Source organism: Scylla paramamosain, chromosome 16 (assembly GCF_035594125.1).
Source record: "Scylla paramamosain isolate STU-SP2022 chromosome 16, ASM3559412v1, whole genome shotgun sequence".
Taxonomy (NCBI): domain Eukaryota; kingdom Metazoa; phylum Arthropoda; class Malacostraca; order Decapoda; family Portunidae; genus Scylla; species Scylla paramamosain.
The window spans coordinates 3408438-3430000 of NC_087166.1; the positions used below are offsets into that span (position 1 = coordinate 3408438).

The 21563-nt window shown below is 44.4% G+C and overlaps 1 protein-coding gene and 1 long non-coding RNA gene across 6 annotated transcripts in view; one reads left to right on the top strand and one right to left on the bottom strand.

The window, feature by feature from the left end:
• Positions 1-2291, top strand: part of LOC135107896 (uncharacterized) — an 85611-nt gene extending 83320 nt beyond the window's left edge. The window contains exon 2 of the long non-coding RNA XR_010272042.1: positions 2130-2291. This is a non-coding gene — a long non-coding RNA (uncharacterized LOC135107896). The remainder of the gene's footprint in view (positions 1-2129) is intronic.
• Positions 1-21563, bottom strand: part of LOC135107895 (homeobox protein abdominal-A homolog) — a 149305-nt gene that overhangs the window by 121281 nt on the left and 6461 nt on the right. For 2 of the 5 annotated variants that reach the window (XM_064018264.1, XM_064018266.1), the window contains exon 2: positions 3561-4017. In XM_064018264.1, the coding sequence (XP_063874334.1) occupies positions 3561-3951 (391 nt within the window). In that variant the 5' untranslated portion in view covers positions 3952-4017. Of the gene's footprint in view, positions 1-3560; positions 4529-6588; positions 6923-21563 lie in introns of those variants that run through there. The other 3 variants (XM_064018265.1, XM_064018263.1, XM_064018267.1) reach the window with 3 other exon arrangements.

The following is a 21563-nucleotide window of genomic DNA, read 5'->3' on the forward strand; positions in this document are numbered from 1 at the left end:
TGAGTAAGTATAACGATTATTGTTACCAGTACTGTTTCAACTTATGATGCTGCTGCTGATGTTACTACTACTACTACTACTACTACTACTACTACTACTACTACTACTACTACTACTACTACTACTACTACTACTACTATATTTTTTTGTTTTGTTGTTGTGTTGATGGTGATAGTGCTGATTGTGGCAGTGAATCAGGTTATCAGGTTAGGTTAGAAATAACAGCCGTAATGCTTGTGGTTCTGTGACAGTGACAACATTTGCAAAAGTAGTAGTAGTAGTAGTAGTAGTAGTAGTAGTAGTAGGAGTCGCATGAGTACGAACAGTAATAATAGCAGTATGTGTACGAGTGCGAATAGTTGTCATAGTAGTTGTATTGTAGTAGTAGTAGTAGTAGTAGTAGTAGTAGCAGTAGTAGTAGTAGTAGTAGTAGCAGTAGTATCAGTACGAGTACGAAAAGTAGTAGTAGTAGTAGCAGTAGTAGTAGTAGTAGTAGTAGTAGTGGTTGTTATAGTAAAAGGAGTCGTAGCAAAAATAGTAGTAGTAGTAGTAGTAGTAGTAGTAGTAGTAGTAGTAGTAGCAGTAGCAGCAGCAGCAGCAGCAGCAGCAGCAGCAGCAGCAGCAGCATTTACAGTAATAGTAGTAGTAGTAGTAGTAGTAACAGTACGAACACGAATAGCAGTAGTAGTAGCACGAGCACGAATAGTAGTAGCAATAATAGTAGTAGTAGTAGTAGTAGTAGTAGTAGTAGTAGTAGTAGTAGAATCAGGAGCTGCAGCTAGTAATGGCAATGGTGATAATAATGGTGGTTGTGGTAGTAGTAGTAGTAGTAGTAGTAGTAGTAGTAGCAGTAGTAGTAGTAGTAGTAGTAGCAGTATCTAGTAGTAATAGTAGTAGTAGTAGTAGTAGTAGTAGACCCAGCAGTAACAGCACCAGTAGTAGCAGCAACAGCAGCAGCAGCAGCAGCAGCAGTAGTAGTAGTAGTAGTAGTAGTAGTAGTAGTAGTAGTAGTTGTTGTAGTAGTATTAGTAGTAGAAGTAGTAGTAGTAGTAGTAGTAGTAGTAGTAGTGGCAGTAGTAGCTGTGTTAGTATTAGTATTGGCGGTAGTAGTAGTAGTAGTAGTAGTAGTAGTAGTAGTAGTAAGAACATATTGAGAATATAAGGGAAGCTGCAAGAAGCCATCAGGCCTACACGTGGCAGTCTCTGTATGAAACATACCTACCTATTTTCACCTATCATCTTCATCCATAAATTTGTCTAATAGTAATAGTAGTAGTAGTAGTAGTAGTAGTAGTAGTAGTAGTAATAGGAGGAGGAGGAGGAGGAGGAGGAGGAGGAGGAGGAGGAGGAAGGAGCATCATCATCAGCAGCAGCAGTTATGATTGTTATTGTTATTTCTTTATTGCAGGAGCTATTGTACTGCTATTGCTGGCCATATTATACTTGAATACTCCACCTTGCTATATAAAGATATCAATTATTATTGCTTGCAAGTAATGTCCTTCCAAGAAATACACACAAACGGTTTGTTCTCTATTACTGGTTAAATGATCGTGGATATTAGAATAATGACTGCCTCCACAGTTCAGTAACTTTTTTTAATTATACGTGCTTGTTGTTAAGGAGCTTCATATTGTATACTTTCGGCGTGCCATTAGTACACACACACACACACACATAGTATATGGTTTCTATTATACCGCTGGCAGCCTTGCGTCGAGGGTATTATGTAGCCTCCATATTATCATTGTCGAAACCCAGACCATACCGGTGTTTCGTAGCATTGCTTTTACGTAAAGGAGTCTCCTTTTGTTTTATCCTTGATTACACCCTAGCAGCCACCGTACAGGACCTACACGGTGTGGTGGGAGGGCCTCTCATCCCCCTGTAACCACCACTGTAGTGTGAGCTATGTATACTTAAGAATGTCATAGGTTCAGTGATGGCTGGAACCCATTTTCTGTAGAAGGGTGTGTGCCATGTGCCTGACCCTGCAAGGTACGGCGTCAGGGTGCTGCCCCTCGCACCAGGTGTGGAAATGGCGGAGGTACAATGCTTAAAGCGCTTGTACCGGGTCTGCAGTGTGGGCGACTCACCCGGAGTCTCATATTCTTCCGTTCTTGTTTCAGATTGCACGGGACTGATCGAAATGTGGAGGTTCTCTCCGCGGCCACTAGATGGCAGCAGCGGCAGCCGAGTGTTAGCACACGTTTCTGTGGTCAGATGAGTGGCAACCACCGAGGACGGCGCACCTGTATTCCTGCCTGTCGTAATAAACTTCACTGCAATCCTTCACCAAACTCCCTATCCGTCTCTTTCATGGGAAAAATTAGTAGATATAAACACAGAATCTTTGCTATATTAATAGGAATAAAAAATAGAGCTACTGAGCACCACTAGAGAGTAGGAAAGAAGTGTTGATGTTTTCCCCGCACTCCCCCGTTAGCCTAAACAAACACACTTCTTTTTGACTGACTCCGATATACGCTGCTGTCTGTCATAGCTGATGGTGCGGGTCACTGTGTAGCTTTACTAGCTTAAAAGAGGGCACACGTAGGAGACTTAATGGGCTACTGTGCCCTGAGTGGAGGGTAGCGTTGTGTGAGGGTTGAGAGCCGGGTGGTCAGGTGGTGAGAGTTTATTGGGGAGGGAAGACAGGAAAGTTTTCTGCTTGACACTCGGGTTGTGGCTACTGTGGTTTATGGATAATCCTAAGTTGTTTTACACTCCATAAATGGGAGGCCTGAGATGAAACCTATACTGAGTAGTTTTCTTGTAGAGTATCACTGTCTTCCTGTGCAGTTGCTCCCCTAATTCTGTATCAGAATCACTTTACTAGCTGTCAGTCTGTGTTGTTAGACACCTTATAAGCAGAGAAACACTTGTTTAGAGTTACGCACATATACACAGACCAGGACCTCCTCCATAGGGAACATATTGCACCGTGCTCAGAGATAACACAGGAAAGAGGGTTGAAAACATCACAAGGCACTCGTGGGTGTTCACCACGCCCTCACCACATGGATAACACTGACATGCACGACACTGAGGCAGGCAGCGTTCACAGCTCTTCTGACACTGAATCACTGGCATAACAGTCTTGGTAACATTGTTCAAGTTTTGATATTTTCTTACTCACTGGCGTGCAACATGCCTCCTTCAGCAATACATGCACACATTTCTAGACATTGCAAACACTTATTCCACAGTATTCACTAGTAAAACAAACCTTGAGGAGGTTCTCAAACTGGTGTTTTCTCCAGGAGACAAACTTTTTTCGACTTAACTTGTGGAATGTCGAGCTGACACAGCGCTCAGAGTTAAACATTACTCACTGACTGACTCAAGCACTGGCTACAACGACACTTTTCCCTGTCGCAGGATCCCTTTGGAGGGAGAAGAACGCCCCCTCCTGATGAAGGCAAGGCTCAGGAGAGGAACACAGGGATTCTGAGTGAATGAGAAGCACGGGACGCACACTGACGGGAAGGGAGCCACGGGACACAACAAGAACACTACAGGGGTCAAGATCACATAGAAGAAACAAGTAGAGGGCTTACCTGTGATAGACATCCATGGGTACCGTGGGATGTCAGGAATATGCGGCGTCGGGGTTGGCTGACTACAGGAGTTCAGTGGGTTAGTGACGTTGTTCTGGTGGAAGTACTGGGCCATGTTGCTGGTGGTGGCACAGTTCTGCAGGTTTAGGCCGTATTGGGACATATCCGTGGCTCCAGTCTGGGAGTAGCGGCATTGCTTGTCCCCGTCTGTGTTGGCTGTCATTGCAGTGAAGGGCGACATGTTGGTGGCGGGGGTGGAGGACAGCTGATGTGAAGTGACACTCACGTACGGATACATACTTCTAGCTTGCGTATTGTAGTTTACCAGGTTAGCCGCGGCCGACTCCGCCTGGTACTTGGGCAGAATACTATCAATATAATTTGAACTCATTGTTCACATAATTCTTCCCAGTGGTAACTACTTAGTAACAACTGTGTACACACCAGCCTCGACTACCTGTGATGGCAAATGAATCCTTTTCTGAATTAGACACCAGGCACGAGAACCCCGAGCGGTAAACAAGTCTGCCCAATCAGTAGGTAAGGGAGCCCGGAGAACCAATAAGCGCTCGCCTTGGTCGGACCTTCATTATTAGCGCGATAAGGCCGGGAGGGAGAGCGCGACTACACTCAAAACACTATCGCCATCTGTGGACCAATCGCAGAACTAGGCGGTGAAGCCAGCCAATACGGGCCGCGCCGCCATCTTGGATATGGGCCGGGAGGGCGCGACGCGTCGACCGCCACACAAACACACATCTCGGGAATCAACGAAATTATGGGTGGCACGCTGCCGGCGGTGTTATTACAAGCGGTCCTCCTCCGGGCTGCCCACACTGGACTCCAGCAGGTAATTTGAGCGAGTGTATCTAGTGTTATAAGGTGTGTAAGTGTAACATCTTAGCCCGGGGAGCCAGCAGGCCCCCGCTCCAGCGTCACGCATCTGCTCAGTCCTGCGTCCTCGCCGGCACCTCCACTCCCCCTCCTCCCTCTACCTCTCCACCACCACCACCGCTACCACAGCCCTCTCCTCTTCCTCCCTCTCCTCCTCCTTCTACCTCCTCTACTCTCTTCACCCTTTGTGGTTATCTCCCTATTCTCTCCTTTCACCCTACAAGAATTTCCACCGGCCTAGTGCTCTGCTGCGGCGGCGATAAAACATCAGAAATTGATTACATGTCAACTCTGGGCCCCCGGTCCGTCCGCGCACTCCGTCCTGTCAAAATACGACCAGTTCTAAACGCATGACGGGAACCGAACGTAGGGCAGGTGCTTTTGTGTTTGCATGATGCCAAAAGATTCCGAGAGGCCCAGTTCACCAGTCTGGCTAATAAAAAGCTACAGTTTGTTTACGGTGCTCGTTATTTCGTTAGTGATGTAATTACCTACGTATCACGAGCCATCGATTTTTGCAGCTTGGTGCAACTGTTTCGCTGGCCGAGATTCCTGATGAGGCTGTTTCAGAGGAAGTTTGCATGGGGCTTGGACTGAGCAGAGGCCGACCTCCCGAGCGGGTGGTCAGCTTGATCCTGCTAGACAAGGGACCAAGTTTTTTGTTTACCTTAGCTGAGGCGAGGGGCAGCTCGGACGGATTTCTCATTGACAATTACTTCACTTCCACCTTTTCTCTATAATTTCCTCAAATTTTGTTCCGGTCCACAGATACACTTTAAACACGTCCTAAAAATAAACTGTATACTGTACTGAGTTTTAAAATAATGAGCTCACTAAAAAATATTCTAAGTAATTTTCTACATACACAATTGATAATTTTGTCATAAATATTTTTCTATTTCTCCACATCACTTTTTTTAGGCACTGCAAACTTCAGGAAAAATTACTCCGTTATCGTAGAAAAGTTCACTTGATTTTTTAATAATCTACAACTGCATAAAAATTAACCACAATATTACCTGCGGTCCGCCATAGAGCGGCATAATACCGCCAGATTATTAGCCATTTTAAGCGCGTAACTTGCACGGCTTCACTATGTCAGCGTGTACACTCTATATTCCATTTTTTTCTCACCATTCTTCCCTTCCCCACACTCCTCGAAACACACAAGGGCGGATAAAGAAGCGTACGTGAAGACTTGAGTTTAAAATGGTCGAGGTAGGAGGAGCGGAGAGGACCCGCGGCGGTGAGCCTTGCAAATGGCGCTCGCCGCTGGCCCTCCCGCCCGCCCGGCCGTCATCTCATTTTCACTAGTTTTCTTCAGTTTACTCCACACTTGCGCAAATAACACTAACACTTGTGTTTTTGTGCACATCGCTGTATTGATACGCGCTCACATTCGATAGCGTTTGGCGGTGTGATGGATAGCACCGCCGATACTGAGGTATTATAAATTATTACATGTCACTCTTGCTTGGAATGAAAATATAGATCGCTCATTTTTTATGTTGCATGTCCTTGAGTGAGGCAGCACATGCAGGTGTAATGGCCGTGGTGTGGAGTAGCAAGGGAAACCACAGAATATTATGGAAAAAAAAACACGACACAGGCGGCGCGCGGTGGTCAGCAGGCGGGAAGGCGTATCTGATTTTGGGAAATGGGGGTTTGGGGTAAGCCAGGCCTAGCTTTTTTTGGCATAGGCCTTGTGATTGGAGGAAAGGCTTATTTTTTACGTGGTCAGTATGGCAGTGAAAGAGTTATAGCGGCCACTAGTGACCAGTCTTCTTGTGTACGGGTTTGCGTGAGGTAAAGGAGACAAGTGCCCGCCGCCGCTCCCTCGGCCGCCGCCACTCCGTGAGTTGAAAATTTTGTTTTGAAAAATTATTCATGTGTCGTGGGCATTTTTTAACAGAAATTTTGATCACTAGACTTACTTGCATTAATTTTCCGATACAGTTCACATCAAGGAAATACTGATGGCCATGTTCATTGGAACATTAAAAATATTGTTAAGTTCTGTGTTGCCTCAGTGAGGCTGAGCGGTGCTGATCATTTCACTACCAACGATTTGAAAATATCAATACAAGTGTAAAAATGTCTTTCAAAAAAATATAATGACAATGAGATCACAAACCAAACACTCGAGAAGATCGGAAACTATGAAAATATTTTTTTTCCGTCGAAGATCAGAGTCTCGATGGTAAAACACTGTTTGAAGCGGAGGAAGATCCTGGGAGCTTGCAGCTCGGCGGCGGGGACAAGCTGGCCCCGAGAGACAGCGGTGGCAGCGGCGGCGGTCCCCAGTTGGTGCCGCGAGTTGAGGCGGCGGTGTCTATGTCGAGACTTTTTCTTTCCCGGGAGAAACTTTTGAGAGTAGTGGCAGACGTGGTGGAAGCTTGAATTTTGACTGATTCTGCACGGCAGGTGGAGTGCGTGGCTGGACCGGCACCACTACCTCCGCCGCCTCCGTCACCACCACAGTCACCACCACGGCCTCGGCCACGACACACACACACGACACATTCACAGGACGGGATTGGTTGACGGAGTAGGAGTGGGGGTGAAGGGGACCAGGACACGCTCTCCGCCCCCTTCCTCCTTGCCCCCCACCCTTCACTCACTCTATCGAAGCACTGAGAGCTAACTAACTCGCCTTGGTTCGAAATCCCCTTGTATATATCGTGCACACACACACACACACACACACACACACACACACACACACACACACACACACACACACACACACACACACACACACACACACACACACTCACGGTCTGGCGGCGGGGGCAGTCACCAGGCCTTTGCGAGTGGATGTCGATGAGGGGCTGGAGGTGGTTGGTGGCGGCGGCGGCGGTGGTGGTGGCGGTGGTGGTGGTGGTGGTGGTGGTGGTGGTGGTGGCGGTGGTGGTGGTGGTGGTGGTGGTGGTGGTGGTAGTGGTGAAGGTAATGATATTGGTGGTGGTTGGGAAGATGATGATGGAGGGGGGAGCAGTGCGGGGGAAGAGGGGGGATGGGGGGAGGGGGTGGCTAATGGTGAAACGCCAAGAGGCACGTAGAGAAGTGGAGGAGATTCGTCGTCCAAATGGAGAAGAAAAAGAGAGAAGGAGAGAGAGAAAGCTAAAGAGAGAGTGAGTATGTGAAAGAAGGAAAGAGGGAGAGTTGCGCAAATACTTGAGGGCCGTGCATGGCAGTCTCCTCCCCCTCTATACCCGTATCCCCATCTCTCACCCCTCTTTTCGCCCCCCACCGCCCCTCTTTCCCATGCTAGAGATGGTAGAGGACATGAGGCCTAATAATCTTGCAAGTGTCTCCAGCCCTCCGGAGTGCTTGTATCATGCCACTTCACCGACTCAGTCTAATCTTCGTGATGTGAACTTGTAGAGAGTAAGCTGCCGGGGATGGAGTTAGTTCGTTATTTGAGCTTTGCCGGTGTAGGGGAGCTCTTTGTGTTTCCGTGTCTTCAGGTGGTGACCGGAAGGTGTTTGAGCGTCGTATGTGAAATGTAAATAACGCGAAGCACTCTGAAGGACTGTGGCTGATTTCTTAACGTTGAGCAAGACAATTCGTGACTCCTTGACATTTGAGGGAACAAGCAACAAAATTATTGCTATAATATGTTGACATGTGAATATTGATTATCGTGTTCGATGCGTAAATTTATGACTCGATGGAAAATCCAGCATATTATGAAGTGTAGGTAAGGCAGCGTGTTATTTCCAGTGGCAAGCAAAGATACCAGATTGTGTCATGCGCACGTGAGCGACATGAGTGCCGGAAACACGTGCGGCAGGAGGGCGGCAGCGGCGGCGGCGGCGGTGGCAGCGGCACCTCGCCAAACACAGCCGCGACCGCCGTTCAGCTTGGCGCACCACCTTCCCGCCCAACAGTGAAAAAAATAAATAAACAAACATATAAATAAAATAAATGAGTAGTACTACTTCTCGAAAATATATACTAGAAATATTTTAGATTACCATAGGCGTTTATTCGCGTCTGTAATAAGTATTCGTATTCTTTACACCATCATATTTTTTTTATGTTACATATATTGACTTGCATGGCCAATGATATTTTGTTAATAGAAGACCAGAGGCTCGCATACATATTTTATTGTCTCTTGGCCTCGCCGCGATTCCATCAACGGCAGTCATTTTCCAATCATGGCTTTAGAATTTTAATGTGAACAATATCAGAAAAATAGTGTTTGTAATTTTTATAGATCTTTTAAGAGGAATATAATGACCGTCGCCGCTGAGGACTGGGGACAACCGTGATCACTTTCAGAATACTTCAAGCACCGGCGGGGGGAGGGGCATTTAATAAGATATGGCCATGAAGAAGTGTTGGAGACGGATTGCGAGTGGCCGTAACGGAGAGTTATAGGCAATAGCAGGTCACAGTTCCCGCGAGGTCCCCGTTTACAGCTTGCATTAACACTCGTCCCCCGCCGCCCCCGCCCGCCCGCCCGCCCGCCCGCCAGGCCGCCACAACACCGATCGGGCGAAAGCTTCCTCGCAGTCTTGGCCTCCCGGTATCTTTGGCACGGGAAAATCCCCCCATGACCACGTTTACTTTGAAGAAAAAAATCAACAAATACTTCACTTTAATTTTTTTTTTTTATCGCGCAAGCCACATATCATCTGTGCGATTACTTTCACAAAATTTATTTCCTTGCAGGTAAGCTATTTGTATTTATATATTTTTATTTCTAGTAAAATTTATGTTGGCATTGGAGCAGTGTTGATTTTTTTTAAGACATTCAGTGGTTGCTTCAAACCAGAGTGGATAAAAAAAAAAATGGTAAATGGTTTTAAATTTATGAAAATCGCATCTCTCAGAGGCTGTCTGAAATTAGTGAAAATCATTATCATGAATATATCGCGCAGTGTTTGCGGTAGTTTGAAATACCAGTAAATTTTCACGTATCATTTCAAGCTGCTTTTACTTAAACATTGAAACTAATAATGCAAAACAACGTGTCTAGAGGTGAACTAAATTGCAACATAGAATGAAGTCAATGAAAAATCGGGCATTGCCAAGAAAAGAATATAAAAGAAAAGAAGTATAAAATCAGATAGATCGGAGGAATTAAGAAAAAGAAAAAAAAATAGTGAACTTGCCAGAACGTGCTCGATACCTACAACAATTATGTGGAAATTTAAATAGTTTTCGTTTTTTACATACATTTTAGGAAGTGATCATTTTAAAGCCGCAAAATCTAATTGTGATAAATTCTCCAGTACTCGCTTTGTGTGTGTGTGTGTGTGTATGTGTGTGTGTGTGTGTGTGTGTGTGTGTGTGTGTGTGTGTGTGTGTGTGTGTGTGTGTGTGTGTGTGTGTCGGGTCCCTCACGAGTCCGCCTCGCATGACCAGCCTTAGCATCGTTGGCTGAGTCTGAGGTTATTACATCGTCTCAGCTATGGTCGCGAGAGTCGAGTTCGGCGGATTCCGCAGACGAGGAGCTAGAAGGGAGGAAGAGGAGGAGGAGGAGACGATGAGGAAAATGACGAAGGGAAGAAGGCGGAGGCGGAGGCGGACAAGTCGGGAGAAAAAATGACGGAAGGGTAGAAAAAGCAAGAAAAGAAGAATGAGGAAGAGGGGAAGTAGAAGAAAGACAAGAAGCGAAAGAAGGGAGGGGAAGAGATTGGTAAATGAGAAAAAGAGGAGGAGGAGGATGAGAAGAGAGAATATTGAAAAAAAAGGAGAATGATAAAAAATGGAGAGAGAAAAAAAAAGAAAAACTCGAAGATGAAAAACGGAAGGAAAATAAGGCAGAACGGAGAGAGATCAGAGTCACAGGACCTCAAAAAGGAGGAGATAGAAAGAGAAGATTACGAATAAAAAAGGGGGAAGGGATAAATGAGAGAAACCAGATAAAAGATGAATAATTAAGAATACATGATAATTAAAATAATTCAAGAAGCGTATAAGACTGAAAAGGTAATAAAAACGAAGGCAAAATGAGGAAGAATAAGAAGTATAGGTCGAAGAAGGAGGAGGAGGAGGAGGAGGAAGAAGAGGAAAACAACGACGAAGAAGAATTGAAGGAGTAAAATGATGCTGGAGAAGGATGAGGAAGAGGAGGAGAAGGGAAGGAAGAACGGGTAGAGGAGGAGGAGGAGGAGGGTGATAAAAAAAAAAAAAGTGAAAGTGTAAAGAATCACACTTGGCTTTTTTTTTTCGATACAAGTTGTTAAAAAAAAAAAAGAAGGGGCGGAAACTTTGTTATATTTCCTTTAAAGTAACGAAGAATTTGTGTCTTTCTCTGCATTATCAATTTTGAAGTTCCGTTGATCCTTTCACTACGCGTGGCTGAACCTTCATGTGATACCTAATACTTAAACACTTGATATGGTTTCACTTAATTTTTTAAGGGGAGCATTTTCACATTGATGAGTTTGCTGCACTTAGCGGTACCTCACCCCACCATCGAATCGGAGAATATCATGATCTTAACTAGTGGAAAATTTATCTTTTTAATGCCATAGATATTCCAGTGGGCATTTTTCTCTTCCCCCACACATCACGAAAGCGACGTATCCCTGGTTTGCCTCAGTGAAACTTTAAAATATATACTTTCTGATTTACAACATCAAATATATGCTTCCTGATTTACGACTTTCACGTTTGTTGTATAAGCCTAGGTGTCACTGTCTTGGCCCCGCTCCCTGGTGCTGTCTGCTGCTAGACTAATTTGATCATTTTAATTGCACGCTTCACGAACCAAAACATTGGGATTTTGTGATAAATACTTTTGTTTCTCACACGATAAATGTACGTAAATAATGAGATAAAACTAAGCGTGAATGGGTTTGTAGGAAGACCTGTAGCGGTACGTTTCTTTGAGGTGGTCGATTTATGGCTTAGGAACAATTTTGCTGTTGATTGTAAACAGTTCCTTTACGTCAAGACTAAAGAAATGGATGTACAATTTTTCTAAAGTGCCAAACCCTACGCTATTACATCAACAATTACATATAAATCAGCCGCTTTGACTTACCAGCTAAAGATAACTGAGGAAAACTTTGTCAGCATTTCTCTCCGCTGGTATATTTAGGGGCGGCCATAAGTCGACCCTGAGTTAAGTTCCTCGCTCCGCACTGACTGAGATTGTCTACTTTGAAAATTACTTTCATAAGTCTTGAGACAGGGACAATGCGGATTATTAAACTTTTTTAGTCCACGCTTTCTCCGAGTTAGGAAATGTTTGGTATAGTCGTAAATTGGCGTAGAATTACTATTGTTGCATAAATTTGGTTTTCCATTCCCATACAGCACTGATGGGTGTAATATTTCCCAACATTTTCTTCTCCATTGCTTGTAATTATTGGCGAATGGGCTTCACTTGTCTGAGTGTAAGGCTAATGGACGCTGCCATTTATATATTACGGTGTGATCCACAAATTCCCATATAAGGTGAATGTTGTAATAGTCCTGGTCTTGGGTGGGAGGAGTCAGCGGAATAGCGGTCTAGCCTCAGAAAAATAAAATATTGAAAGTTGTTCTGAGAATTCGTGTTACGGATTTCTTTTCTTGGACGGGGGAGGGAGGGGCCGGTCTGTGAGACGAATTACGGACTGACTAAGAAATTGCATAATCTTACAGGACTGCTTGGATTCTGAATGAAAGGAAAAGTGCGGGCACCCAAAAAAGTCAAATTGCATCCTCTGGTTATATTGTGATGAGCCGCCGGTCTGTGGGTGGCGGCGCAGAGGCTGAAGGCGATGAAAGAAATTCCTTCCCCCGAAAGATAATTTCCTGTTCCCTGCAGTCACTCCCATACTCAAGAAGGCCTCCAGTTTTATTACTCAGAGTGGATAGATTAAGCCAATGGATTATTCACCTCATTACTTTCTTTAATATTTTGGATTCATTTTAATATTTCAAGCACGAAAAAAAAGCTGGCATTCTTTGTATTTTAATATAATTTTATATATTACTGTACTTTAAAACATTGAGTACTGAATTAAATACTATGGATCAAGAGTATTATCATTATTTTTTCGAAGATCAGAAAACTATCTTTACGTATTGCAATTTTCACAAGTTTATGACGCAATAGATACGGACAATGTCGGTAGTAAAATCAGAACCATAAGAAGAGGCCTCCTTGGAGAAGAGTGTGCTATGTGGGTTGAGTAACACTGGGTAACATTCCTTCTCTCCCTTCCCATATTGTTCCCTACCACCATGCTCCCCTCCCTTTTAACTCTTCCATCTATACCACAGTGCACTCCTTAACTCTCTCATCTCCCTCCTCTCCTCCCTTCTTTCCCGCTATAGGTTCGGCGCCCTTCAGCCATCATTCTGTCCTTCCATCCTTCCTCCTGCCCTTCTTTCTTTTCTTCCTTCCACCTTTCCTCCCTTCTTCCCATCCTTTCTATTTTTATTCCTCTTTTCCTTTCTCCTCGCCGTTCTTCTCTCGGCTTTACTTTTTTTTTTTCTTCGATGTCTTCCTCCTTCCTCTTCTGATTTTCCTTCTTCTCTTTCTCTTTATTCTCCTCCTCCTCCTCCTCCTCCTCCTCCTCCTCCTCCTCCTCCTCCTCCTTGTCTGCTTATCTCACGATTTCCACTTATTTTTCAGCTCATCAGTTTTAATCATTTGGTATTTCTTTGACATTTCTTTTTAATTATTTTTCATAACCACTTTCTCCTCTGCCATCTTTACATCAGCAAATTAACTCTCAATATCCTTTCTTTATGGTTGTAAATTTTACCTCTCACTCTATGCTTATAAATTCTCTCTCTCTCTCTCTCTCTCTCTCTCTCTCTCTCTCTCTCTCTCTCTCTCTCTCTCTCTCTCTCTCTCTCTCTCTCTCTCTCTCTCTCTCTCTCTCTCTCTCTCTCTCTCTCTCTCTCTCTCTCTCTTTCTCTCTCTCTATCTCTCGTCCGAAGATGGTGTTGGAAGTCATAAAACAAAGGATCCATTTATTTACATTTATATATGCCTCGGAGCATCAATTTATTGTTAGAAATGCAAGACCTATGTAGTTTATCGAAGAAAACATCTATAATTCCCCAAGCGTCGCCCAGTAAAACCAGTTGTGTTGAGGCGAAGGGAAAATAAAAGGCGATCTTCAATTATAGTCATCCAGCTCCTAAAGAAAGAAAAGAAAAAAAAAGCCAGCGGACTCTTGCTCTATCTATCTTTCTGGCATAAAGAAAGCACTGGACACACCACTCAGCCATGCGGTGCTCAAGCGGCCAGGGTGTGAGGAAACAGCGTGAAAAATCGAAAGCGCAAATTTTAACAGCTAGAGAAAACAGGGAAGGGGTGGCCAGAAGAGGTGTGTTTTCAGGATCCATAAGTGTTTGAAAAGTTAGGTGGAAAAATACAACAGCGGAAGGAAAAGGTTAAGGTGCAACCAAAACCTGTATTTGTTATAAAGTATGAAAGAAGAGAGTGGGAAAAAAAGGCTCTTTGGTGTTTCTCATAAGTATGAATGGGAATTTTTATTTTTTTTTTTTTTAGTTAGTTTTATGTGTTATTGCGGTGTACTAATAATTTATCTATTTAGAGCACTTCTTTATCAATGTTACGTGAAGCGAAGTTACCTCTATACAAATGGTTTAAGCTTTTATAACGCATGTAACTTCCAGCTCATGTATAATAAGATTTCTGAAGGTAAAATTAACGATTGTGTACCCAACTCCCCTGCATCACAACTCCACCTCCCACTCCTCCTCCCACAACGCGACACTCCCTTCTTTTCTTACATGTCCCCAACCTCTTCTGACTCTTCCCCATCTCTTTCTGCCTCTCCTGTCGCGCCTCACTCCCTCCTCTCCTCCGCGTCTCCTCTTCCCTACCTTTGCTGTTACTGCTGATTTTTTAAAGATATCTTTCTTTCCCAGTGTCTATTGCTTCTCGTTTTTTATGTTCTCTCCGTATTCTCCTTTCATCTACTTTCCTTTTATCTTCTCTCTCTCCTTTTCCTATTCTAATATCTGCAGAGAGACTATTTCACACCTCCCTTCCCTGTCAGTTTCCCTCACTCTCTTCCTCTCTCTCTCTCTCTCTCTCTCTCTCTCTCTCTCTCTCTCTCTCTCTCTCTCTCTCTCTCTCTCTCTCTCTCTCGCTCTCGCTCTCACACATGCAGTCAGGGATTCAGGCAGTCTGTTTTAGCTTTATCAGTCAATCTGTTTACTTTTGTCTGTCCGTCTGTCTGTCTGTCTGTCCGTCCGTCCGTCCGTCCGTCTCTCTCTCTCTCTCTCTCTCTCTCTCTCTCTCTCTCTCTCTCTCTCTCTCTCTCTCTCTCTCTCTCTCTCTCTCTCTCTCTCTCTCTCTCTCTCTCTCTCTCTCTCTCTCTCTCTCTCTTTCTCTCTCTCTTCCTTTTTATGTCTCTATTCCTCCCCTCGACTTTAATCTCGCTTGTCTCTCCTCCCCTCTTTATCCCCTGTCTTCCTTCCTTTCTGGTTTGTCTTGCTTTTCCCTCCTTCTCGTCCTTTACTCTCTCCCCTTCGACGTCTTCCCTCTCCTGCAGCCCTATGCTGTTCTCCCTGCTTCTTGGCTGAGTTATCTGTTTCACAACCCAAGCTTGCCTCTCTCTCTCTCTCTCTCTCTCTCTCTCTCTCTCTCTCTCTCTCTCTCTCTCTCTCTCTCTCTCTCTCTCTCTCTCTCTCTCTCTCACCCGTATCTTCCCACTTTCCTCTCAACTCCCGCCCTCTCCCCTTCTCCGCATGTTGGCTGGGCGTCCAAAATCACCCATGACTTCGGAACAGATGCTGGCTATCACTACTGTGCACGTTGTATAGAGTTTTAGATCTCGCCTCGACGCCCCAGTTTGCTTCAGTACCCCATTGTTATTGCATTCGGTTGCGGATTTCACCTTTTTTGCACCCACTGAGGCAGGGAGAGGGAGGAAAAAGAGAGCATAGAGGGACGTAAGGCAGGTATGGGGAGAGATGGTGAGCATGAGCGGTCTCCCTAAGGTTAGATTCATGGTCACTAAGATAGGAGAAAATGGATACAAATGGGAAATGGAAAATAGACGAAGAAGTTTGGAATGAAAGTGAATGGGAAGCAAGAGGCGGAGAGAGAGAGAGAGAGAGAGAGAGAGAGAGAGAGAGAGAGAGAGAGAGAGAGAGAGAGAGAGAGAGAGAGAGAGAGAGAGAGAGAGAGAGAGAGAGAGAAGGTGGGGGAGTTGGAGTTAGGTGATACTGAGAATGGGAGGAGGGGCTACACGAAGGGAAAGGAGAGAGGGGGGAGGGAAAGTCGTGGTTAAGTTGGGAGGAAGAGACAGAGAAGGGGTTGAGACTAAGGGGGGGAAAGGAAAGGGTTGGGCCTAGTGATTTTCTTTCAATTTCTTGGTATTTACATATTCTAATTTACCTTTGTGTGTATGTGTGTGTGTGTGTGTGTGTGTGTGTGTGTGTGTGTGTGTGTGTGCGTGCGTGCGTGTGTGTGTTAGTTTGTTTGCCCGAGCCGGCCCGTATGAGTGTTTGTTTATGTGCTCAAGTGTACCTGTTTGACGGTTTCCATGAATGTCGGTGTTTACTTCCACTTATTTGCTTGTGTGTATAAATTGCTTGTTTGTGTGTCAGTAACGAGGGAGGGAGCCAGTATCTCACGGCAGGAAATGATCCTGTGGGTGATAAAATCTAATCTCCACCTATCAACAACGTGTTTCTGATACTTTTGCTTTAATGTTTACGGTGAGCGGTTGATATCAAGACGTAATTCCGGTTTAGCTTCGGATTAGGATTGTGGGAGTCGTGGCCAAGGAGAAGGAGAGGAAATTTTCACTGAATTAAGAGGTGTTAGAGAATTTCGATGATTTGTGGAATGCAGAAATACTTTCGATTTTTAGTTTAGGAAAATACAATGACATCTCAAAAGAAAAGCTATAGAAGAGAGAGAGAGAGAGAGAGAGAGAGAGAGAGAGAGAGAGAGAGAGAGAGAGAGAGAGAGAGAGAGAGAGTAATTAGGTAGGTGTAGTGGAGATATTTATACAGAGTCGTGATGGAGCGGAGACATGGTCGATTGAACACTGTTTAGGGCATACATCAACTTCATACAACCATAATGATACCTATAATTTCAGGTGCACGAATTATCTAGTAAATTTGATTTTAATTTGCATATCTAATGAGCATCACGGCCAGCAGGGAACGGGGCCCCGACTACATAAAGTCCACGAAATAATATTTACTTTTACCGCGTTGTATATTCGCCTGGCGGGGGAAGGCAGGTAAAAGGAGATACTGTGCCGCTTTTTTATGCAAGGAAGCTGAAAATGGCCGTGTAGGTAACTCTCGGGATTAATTAAACTATTATGATGATGGAGGCGGCGAAGGCGGTGACGACCCCAGGTGACGTCCCCGCAGGGTGAGGCCGCCCTCGCCCCGCTCTAAATAACAATCAATGAACAGGTTATTAAAAATTTGCCGGAGATGCGTTTAACACGCCGCCACGCTCGTGAGGATCTGTCCTATCACGGGATGCCCGTAGGACGCGTTGTGCTATTGACGCAACTCAGTTCATATTGCAAACGTTTTAACATCATTCTTTGTAGTGACGGGGGAAGTTGCATCAGGGTTCAAGTTTTTCCTTGTTGAACAATAGCACAAAAACATATCTGTATTTTGATAGTTTTTGTTTTTATATCTTTTGTTTTCAATTATTCCCTTTGTATCACAGACATACCTACACGTTAGGTAAGAAAAAAATAAAATAAATAAAGACAATAGGATTGTAATTCTATAAGATGCTTACAATTCTCGTAATGAACATCTGTTACTTGCTGAATGGAAATTACTTGATGAAGAACGAAAGCCAAAAATATATGCAGAAAAAAACAAATAATTCTTAAACTTACCCAGGCAGATTTTGATCCTCAGTTCTTCAAGGTCAAAAGTACAAAAACTTATATATGCTATATACAATATAAGTGGAAGAAAATAACAATGATCTTGCTTTCATTGGAGGCGGTACGTGACAACTAGCATAATATTCGCCGGATGTTACGCGCTGTCGGTGGAGAATTGATGATGAGCGGGCCAGCGGTCGGCTACCTGGCAAACGCGGTAAAGACATTGTGATGGCGGGAGGGAAGCATTGTTGTAGCAAACGTGTAATCAGAAAAATATTCACGTTCGTAGTCAAGAAGCGCACATATGTTTTATTCAAACGTTTCTGTATCGAATATGGAGACACTCGTAATGTAGTATCGCGAGAAGTGCTATCGATCTCATTCTTGATACATAATTTTGTGCTAAAGGCGTACGAGCACATTCCATGCTAAACAATACTTAATGTTTGGCCTCCAGATGTCACAGCAACATCCGAGAGAGCGGGTGCTGGGGGAGCAAGCCAGTGAGTGTGTAATACAGTTTTAAGGAGCCAGTATGCAGCTCTGATTTATGGCGCTCAATGCAGCATTGGTCTCTGCAGCGGCGGTGAAAGACATTTGATGCTGAGTTAGAGGGAGAGTCAGGACCATTGTAACACGCCGCAGCGAGCCAGGGAAGTGTTACCTGAAATACGATCTCCCAATCACTCGCTCTGATCGGTCCAGACAACACAATAATATACAGCCTCTGATTCCCGATGAAGCTGGAGCTGTATAGTGTAGCATACATTCACGTGACGATCACGCGAGAACCGAATGGATCTACGAGGATGAAAAATGCATGTGTAAGCCTGACCTTCTGCATACACAGCTGGAGGGGACCACAGGGAGTGAGGAGTTGCTTTTACGACCTACCAGCCTCCTCATAGGCCTACCCTGGTCCTGTTAGGCAGGGAGAGGGGGGTTGTTGTGGAGGTAAGGAGGGGGACAATGGAGGAGGAGTAAGGGTTGGCCAGGAGGAGGAGGAGGGAGGAAAGGTTGAGGCGATGGGGGCCTAGGAATGGTAATGAGGTACCAGATCACGCTAACTGAGAGGTGTATCGGTGTAATGTTTTAGTCACCATCCGCCTCCTCCTTCCTTTTATTATTCATCAAGGATCCTCAGACTTAGCTCTCCCTTCGGGCATGAGTGATTCGGTCATTTTTAATTGGGGAAAAATGTACGCAGGTTTCATGGCGGCGTGTGGCAACTCTTCTTTACCCTCTCCCCCCCCCCACTCTCTCTCCCTGTCCTTACTCCAGTCTCTCTCTCTCTCTCTCTCTCTCTCTCTCTCTCTCTCTCTCTCTCTCTCTCTCTCTCTCTATAACCACAGACTCCGCCCTTCTCTCTCTCTCTCTCTCTCTCTCTCTCTCTCTCTCTCTCTTCTCTCTCTCTCTCTCTCTCTCTCTCTTTTTGTGCTGGACTGCTCACTAGCATGGAGTGTTTAGAGTGTCTGTCTCTGACAATCACATGCCACTCTCAAATCATCGTAGTCGTCTTACTGTTTGACGGCCGAAGTAAAATTTCGCATTGAACACAGGGCTTCTGCTGCACCGTTTTAGGAGAACAATTATCTTGGAATTTTACTTCTTACTTAGCGCTCAAGGTAGAAAATATTCGACGCTTCTCCTAGTAGTTTTACTTACATTTATGTTTTGTTTTAATTTATCTTGTGTATTTTTCTTAACTGCGTGTTTGCTTAGCCATTCAGTTTGAGAAAAGTTCATATAAATATTTAAAGCGAATAAGAAAATGTGCTTGTAAAAGCGTAGGTTAAAATTTCATGTTTCGACTTCCAACAAAGTATGTGTGTTTTATATATATATATATATATATATATATATATATATATATATATATATATATATATATATATATATATATATATATATATATATATATATATATATATATATATATGCTTGTGTGTGTGTGTGTGTGTGTGTGTGTGTGTGTGTGTGTGTGTGTGTTTGTGTAGGTATACATAAAGAGATATTATTTTTTCTTCTCAAAGCTTGATCGCGATTTTCTTCTTCATTTGCAAAGGTTGTGTCTGCGGCGTCTCGATGCTGCCCACCACCATCCGGGGATCAAACGTGTTATTCACGGCGTAAACTGTCCGGCAAAATTGCCTTATAAATTCCACCGAAGTAAGCATATGACTTGATTATTTCCCGGCCAGAGATACCGAAGCTACATTTTATTTCCAGCGGTAGTGTGTTCTGGTAGTCTGGGGTGGCGGTGTTTGTGAGGCGCCGCTTATGTGTCCCTGTGTTTGCGTCGCCCCCAGAGTGTACTTGATTGTTTGTGAGCTGGTGGCGTGAGTCCCTGCAGTGTTTGTGTTGTGTGGGTGTTTGTGCAGTGAAGCGAAAGTACGGTAAGGGACCCATATGTCTGTTATGCAAAGACACGGACGCTCTGAATGGGTGTTGGACGAATTTCTGTGTCTGTTTGTCTGTGTTTACTTCCATGTAGGCCTTCAAGTGTGTGCATTTATGCACCTGGCTTTCTGGGGCATTTGAAAGCTTGCCTGTGTGTGTGTGTGTGTGTGTGTGTGTGTGTGTGTGTGTGTGTGTGTGTGTGTGTGTGTGTGTGTGTGTGCGTGTGTGTGTGCGCCCGCACCTGCACCCCTAATTAGCATATTACACTTCACCTACACGGTCAGACGCCACGTAACAGAAAGTGAGCACGTGTGGGTGGCTGGGGAATCCGTCCTTAGCCTTGGCTGCCATAGAGCCCAGGGTGGCCGGTGACGCCTCCTCGCCGGCATATATCGACTTGAAGGTATATGCGTCAATGTCCGTATTTGGTTGATGAACGTAAAGGAATGGGGATTTTCTGCCGTTTGTATACGTTACCTTAATGCCGTTTTGTATTGATCGCTTTCAGGACTTTTTTTTTGCCTCATCCCTGACGAGTGTGGCTTCAAATTATGTATTCAAAATCTCTTTATTTTGCTTGCCTGCTTGTGGCCTTTGCTCCACATCTTGATTAAGCGTTGCTTATCTTGGTGGTTAACTTGGTAAGGCAGGATACAACTGGAGCATCGCTAACTAAACGTTGCCGAACAATAACAGTGACAGTAATGCATGAATTTTGCGGATAAGAGTAACATCAGCGGGCAGGCAGTGTGATAAGGATAAGAAAGAAGGATGAGCTCGACAGGACTGTAACTCTTCCAAAAGAATCCCTCACTCAGCCGCGCGCTATCATGGCCTCTTAATAGTTATGCTGCGCCATGAATGTCGTGTGTGTGTGTGTGTGTGTGTGTGTGTGTGTATGTGTGTGTGTGTGTGTGTGTGTGTGTATGTGTGTGTGTGTATGTGTCTGTGTGTGTGTGTTCGTTTGCGTGTGTGCGTGCATGCGTGCGTTTTGTAAGGGTTGGAGAATGGTTGGGTGGCTTGGTGATGTGGGTGTGCGCGTTGAAGGTTAGAGATCCATGTCTGCGTGAGCTTGCTTGTTCGGCTGTTTCCTTACCTCCGCATCTTCGCACGCTGCACGGGTGGCACGTAGGTGCTCCTTAAGCATCAAATATACCGTGAAAAATTGACGTGGAATGAGAGCATTATGTGTACTAATTTCAAAAGAACAGCAACTTTCAAACGGTTACGCAACACATCCTTACATTTTATGGCCGATGAATGGCAAATCTCAGTCATGTTATGCAATGAGTTAGTGTGAGATAAGCGTGCGTTAGGAGGGTTACGTTAGTTGCTGCGCAATTATATCCACGCATTGTCTGACCTGCTCGTCAACACCGCCTCAAGACACGCCTGGCATTAACGCTTGTTGCGGATTCTGGGAACTCAAGAGCTATCATTACTACAACACTAAATTTTCTGTTTATTCTTTCAAGGGATATGCAAAAACTGGTGCCACGTGTTGATGCCAACACGTAGCCTGTCAGAAGAGTTAGGTTTATATATTTACGAGTATTTAGCACCGCTAAAGTCACTACCAATAAATCGGAAGAAAACTTTCATATTGTTCATCCTCTCCCAAGGAAAAAAAAAAAAAAAGAAAAAGAAAACTACACAAACAATCTTCAGTAAAGAAATGCTTTCTCTAGTAAACGCAACACCATTTTATATTTTGTTTGTCGTTGTTAAATGTCCGCATTACTACTGCCACTGCGCAGTGCCCTTAATATTCCACCATTCTTCCCACTACTGCCGCATCTACCACCACCTCTACCATTACCACCATGACAAGGCTGCCTGAAGCTGCGAACAGATGGAAATGTGTTTTCAGTGTTGATGGCATTACCAAAGA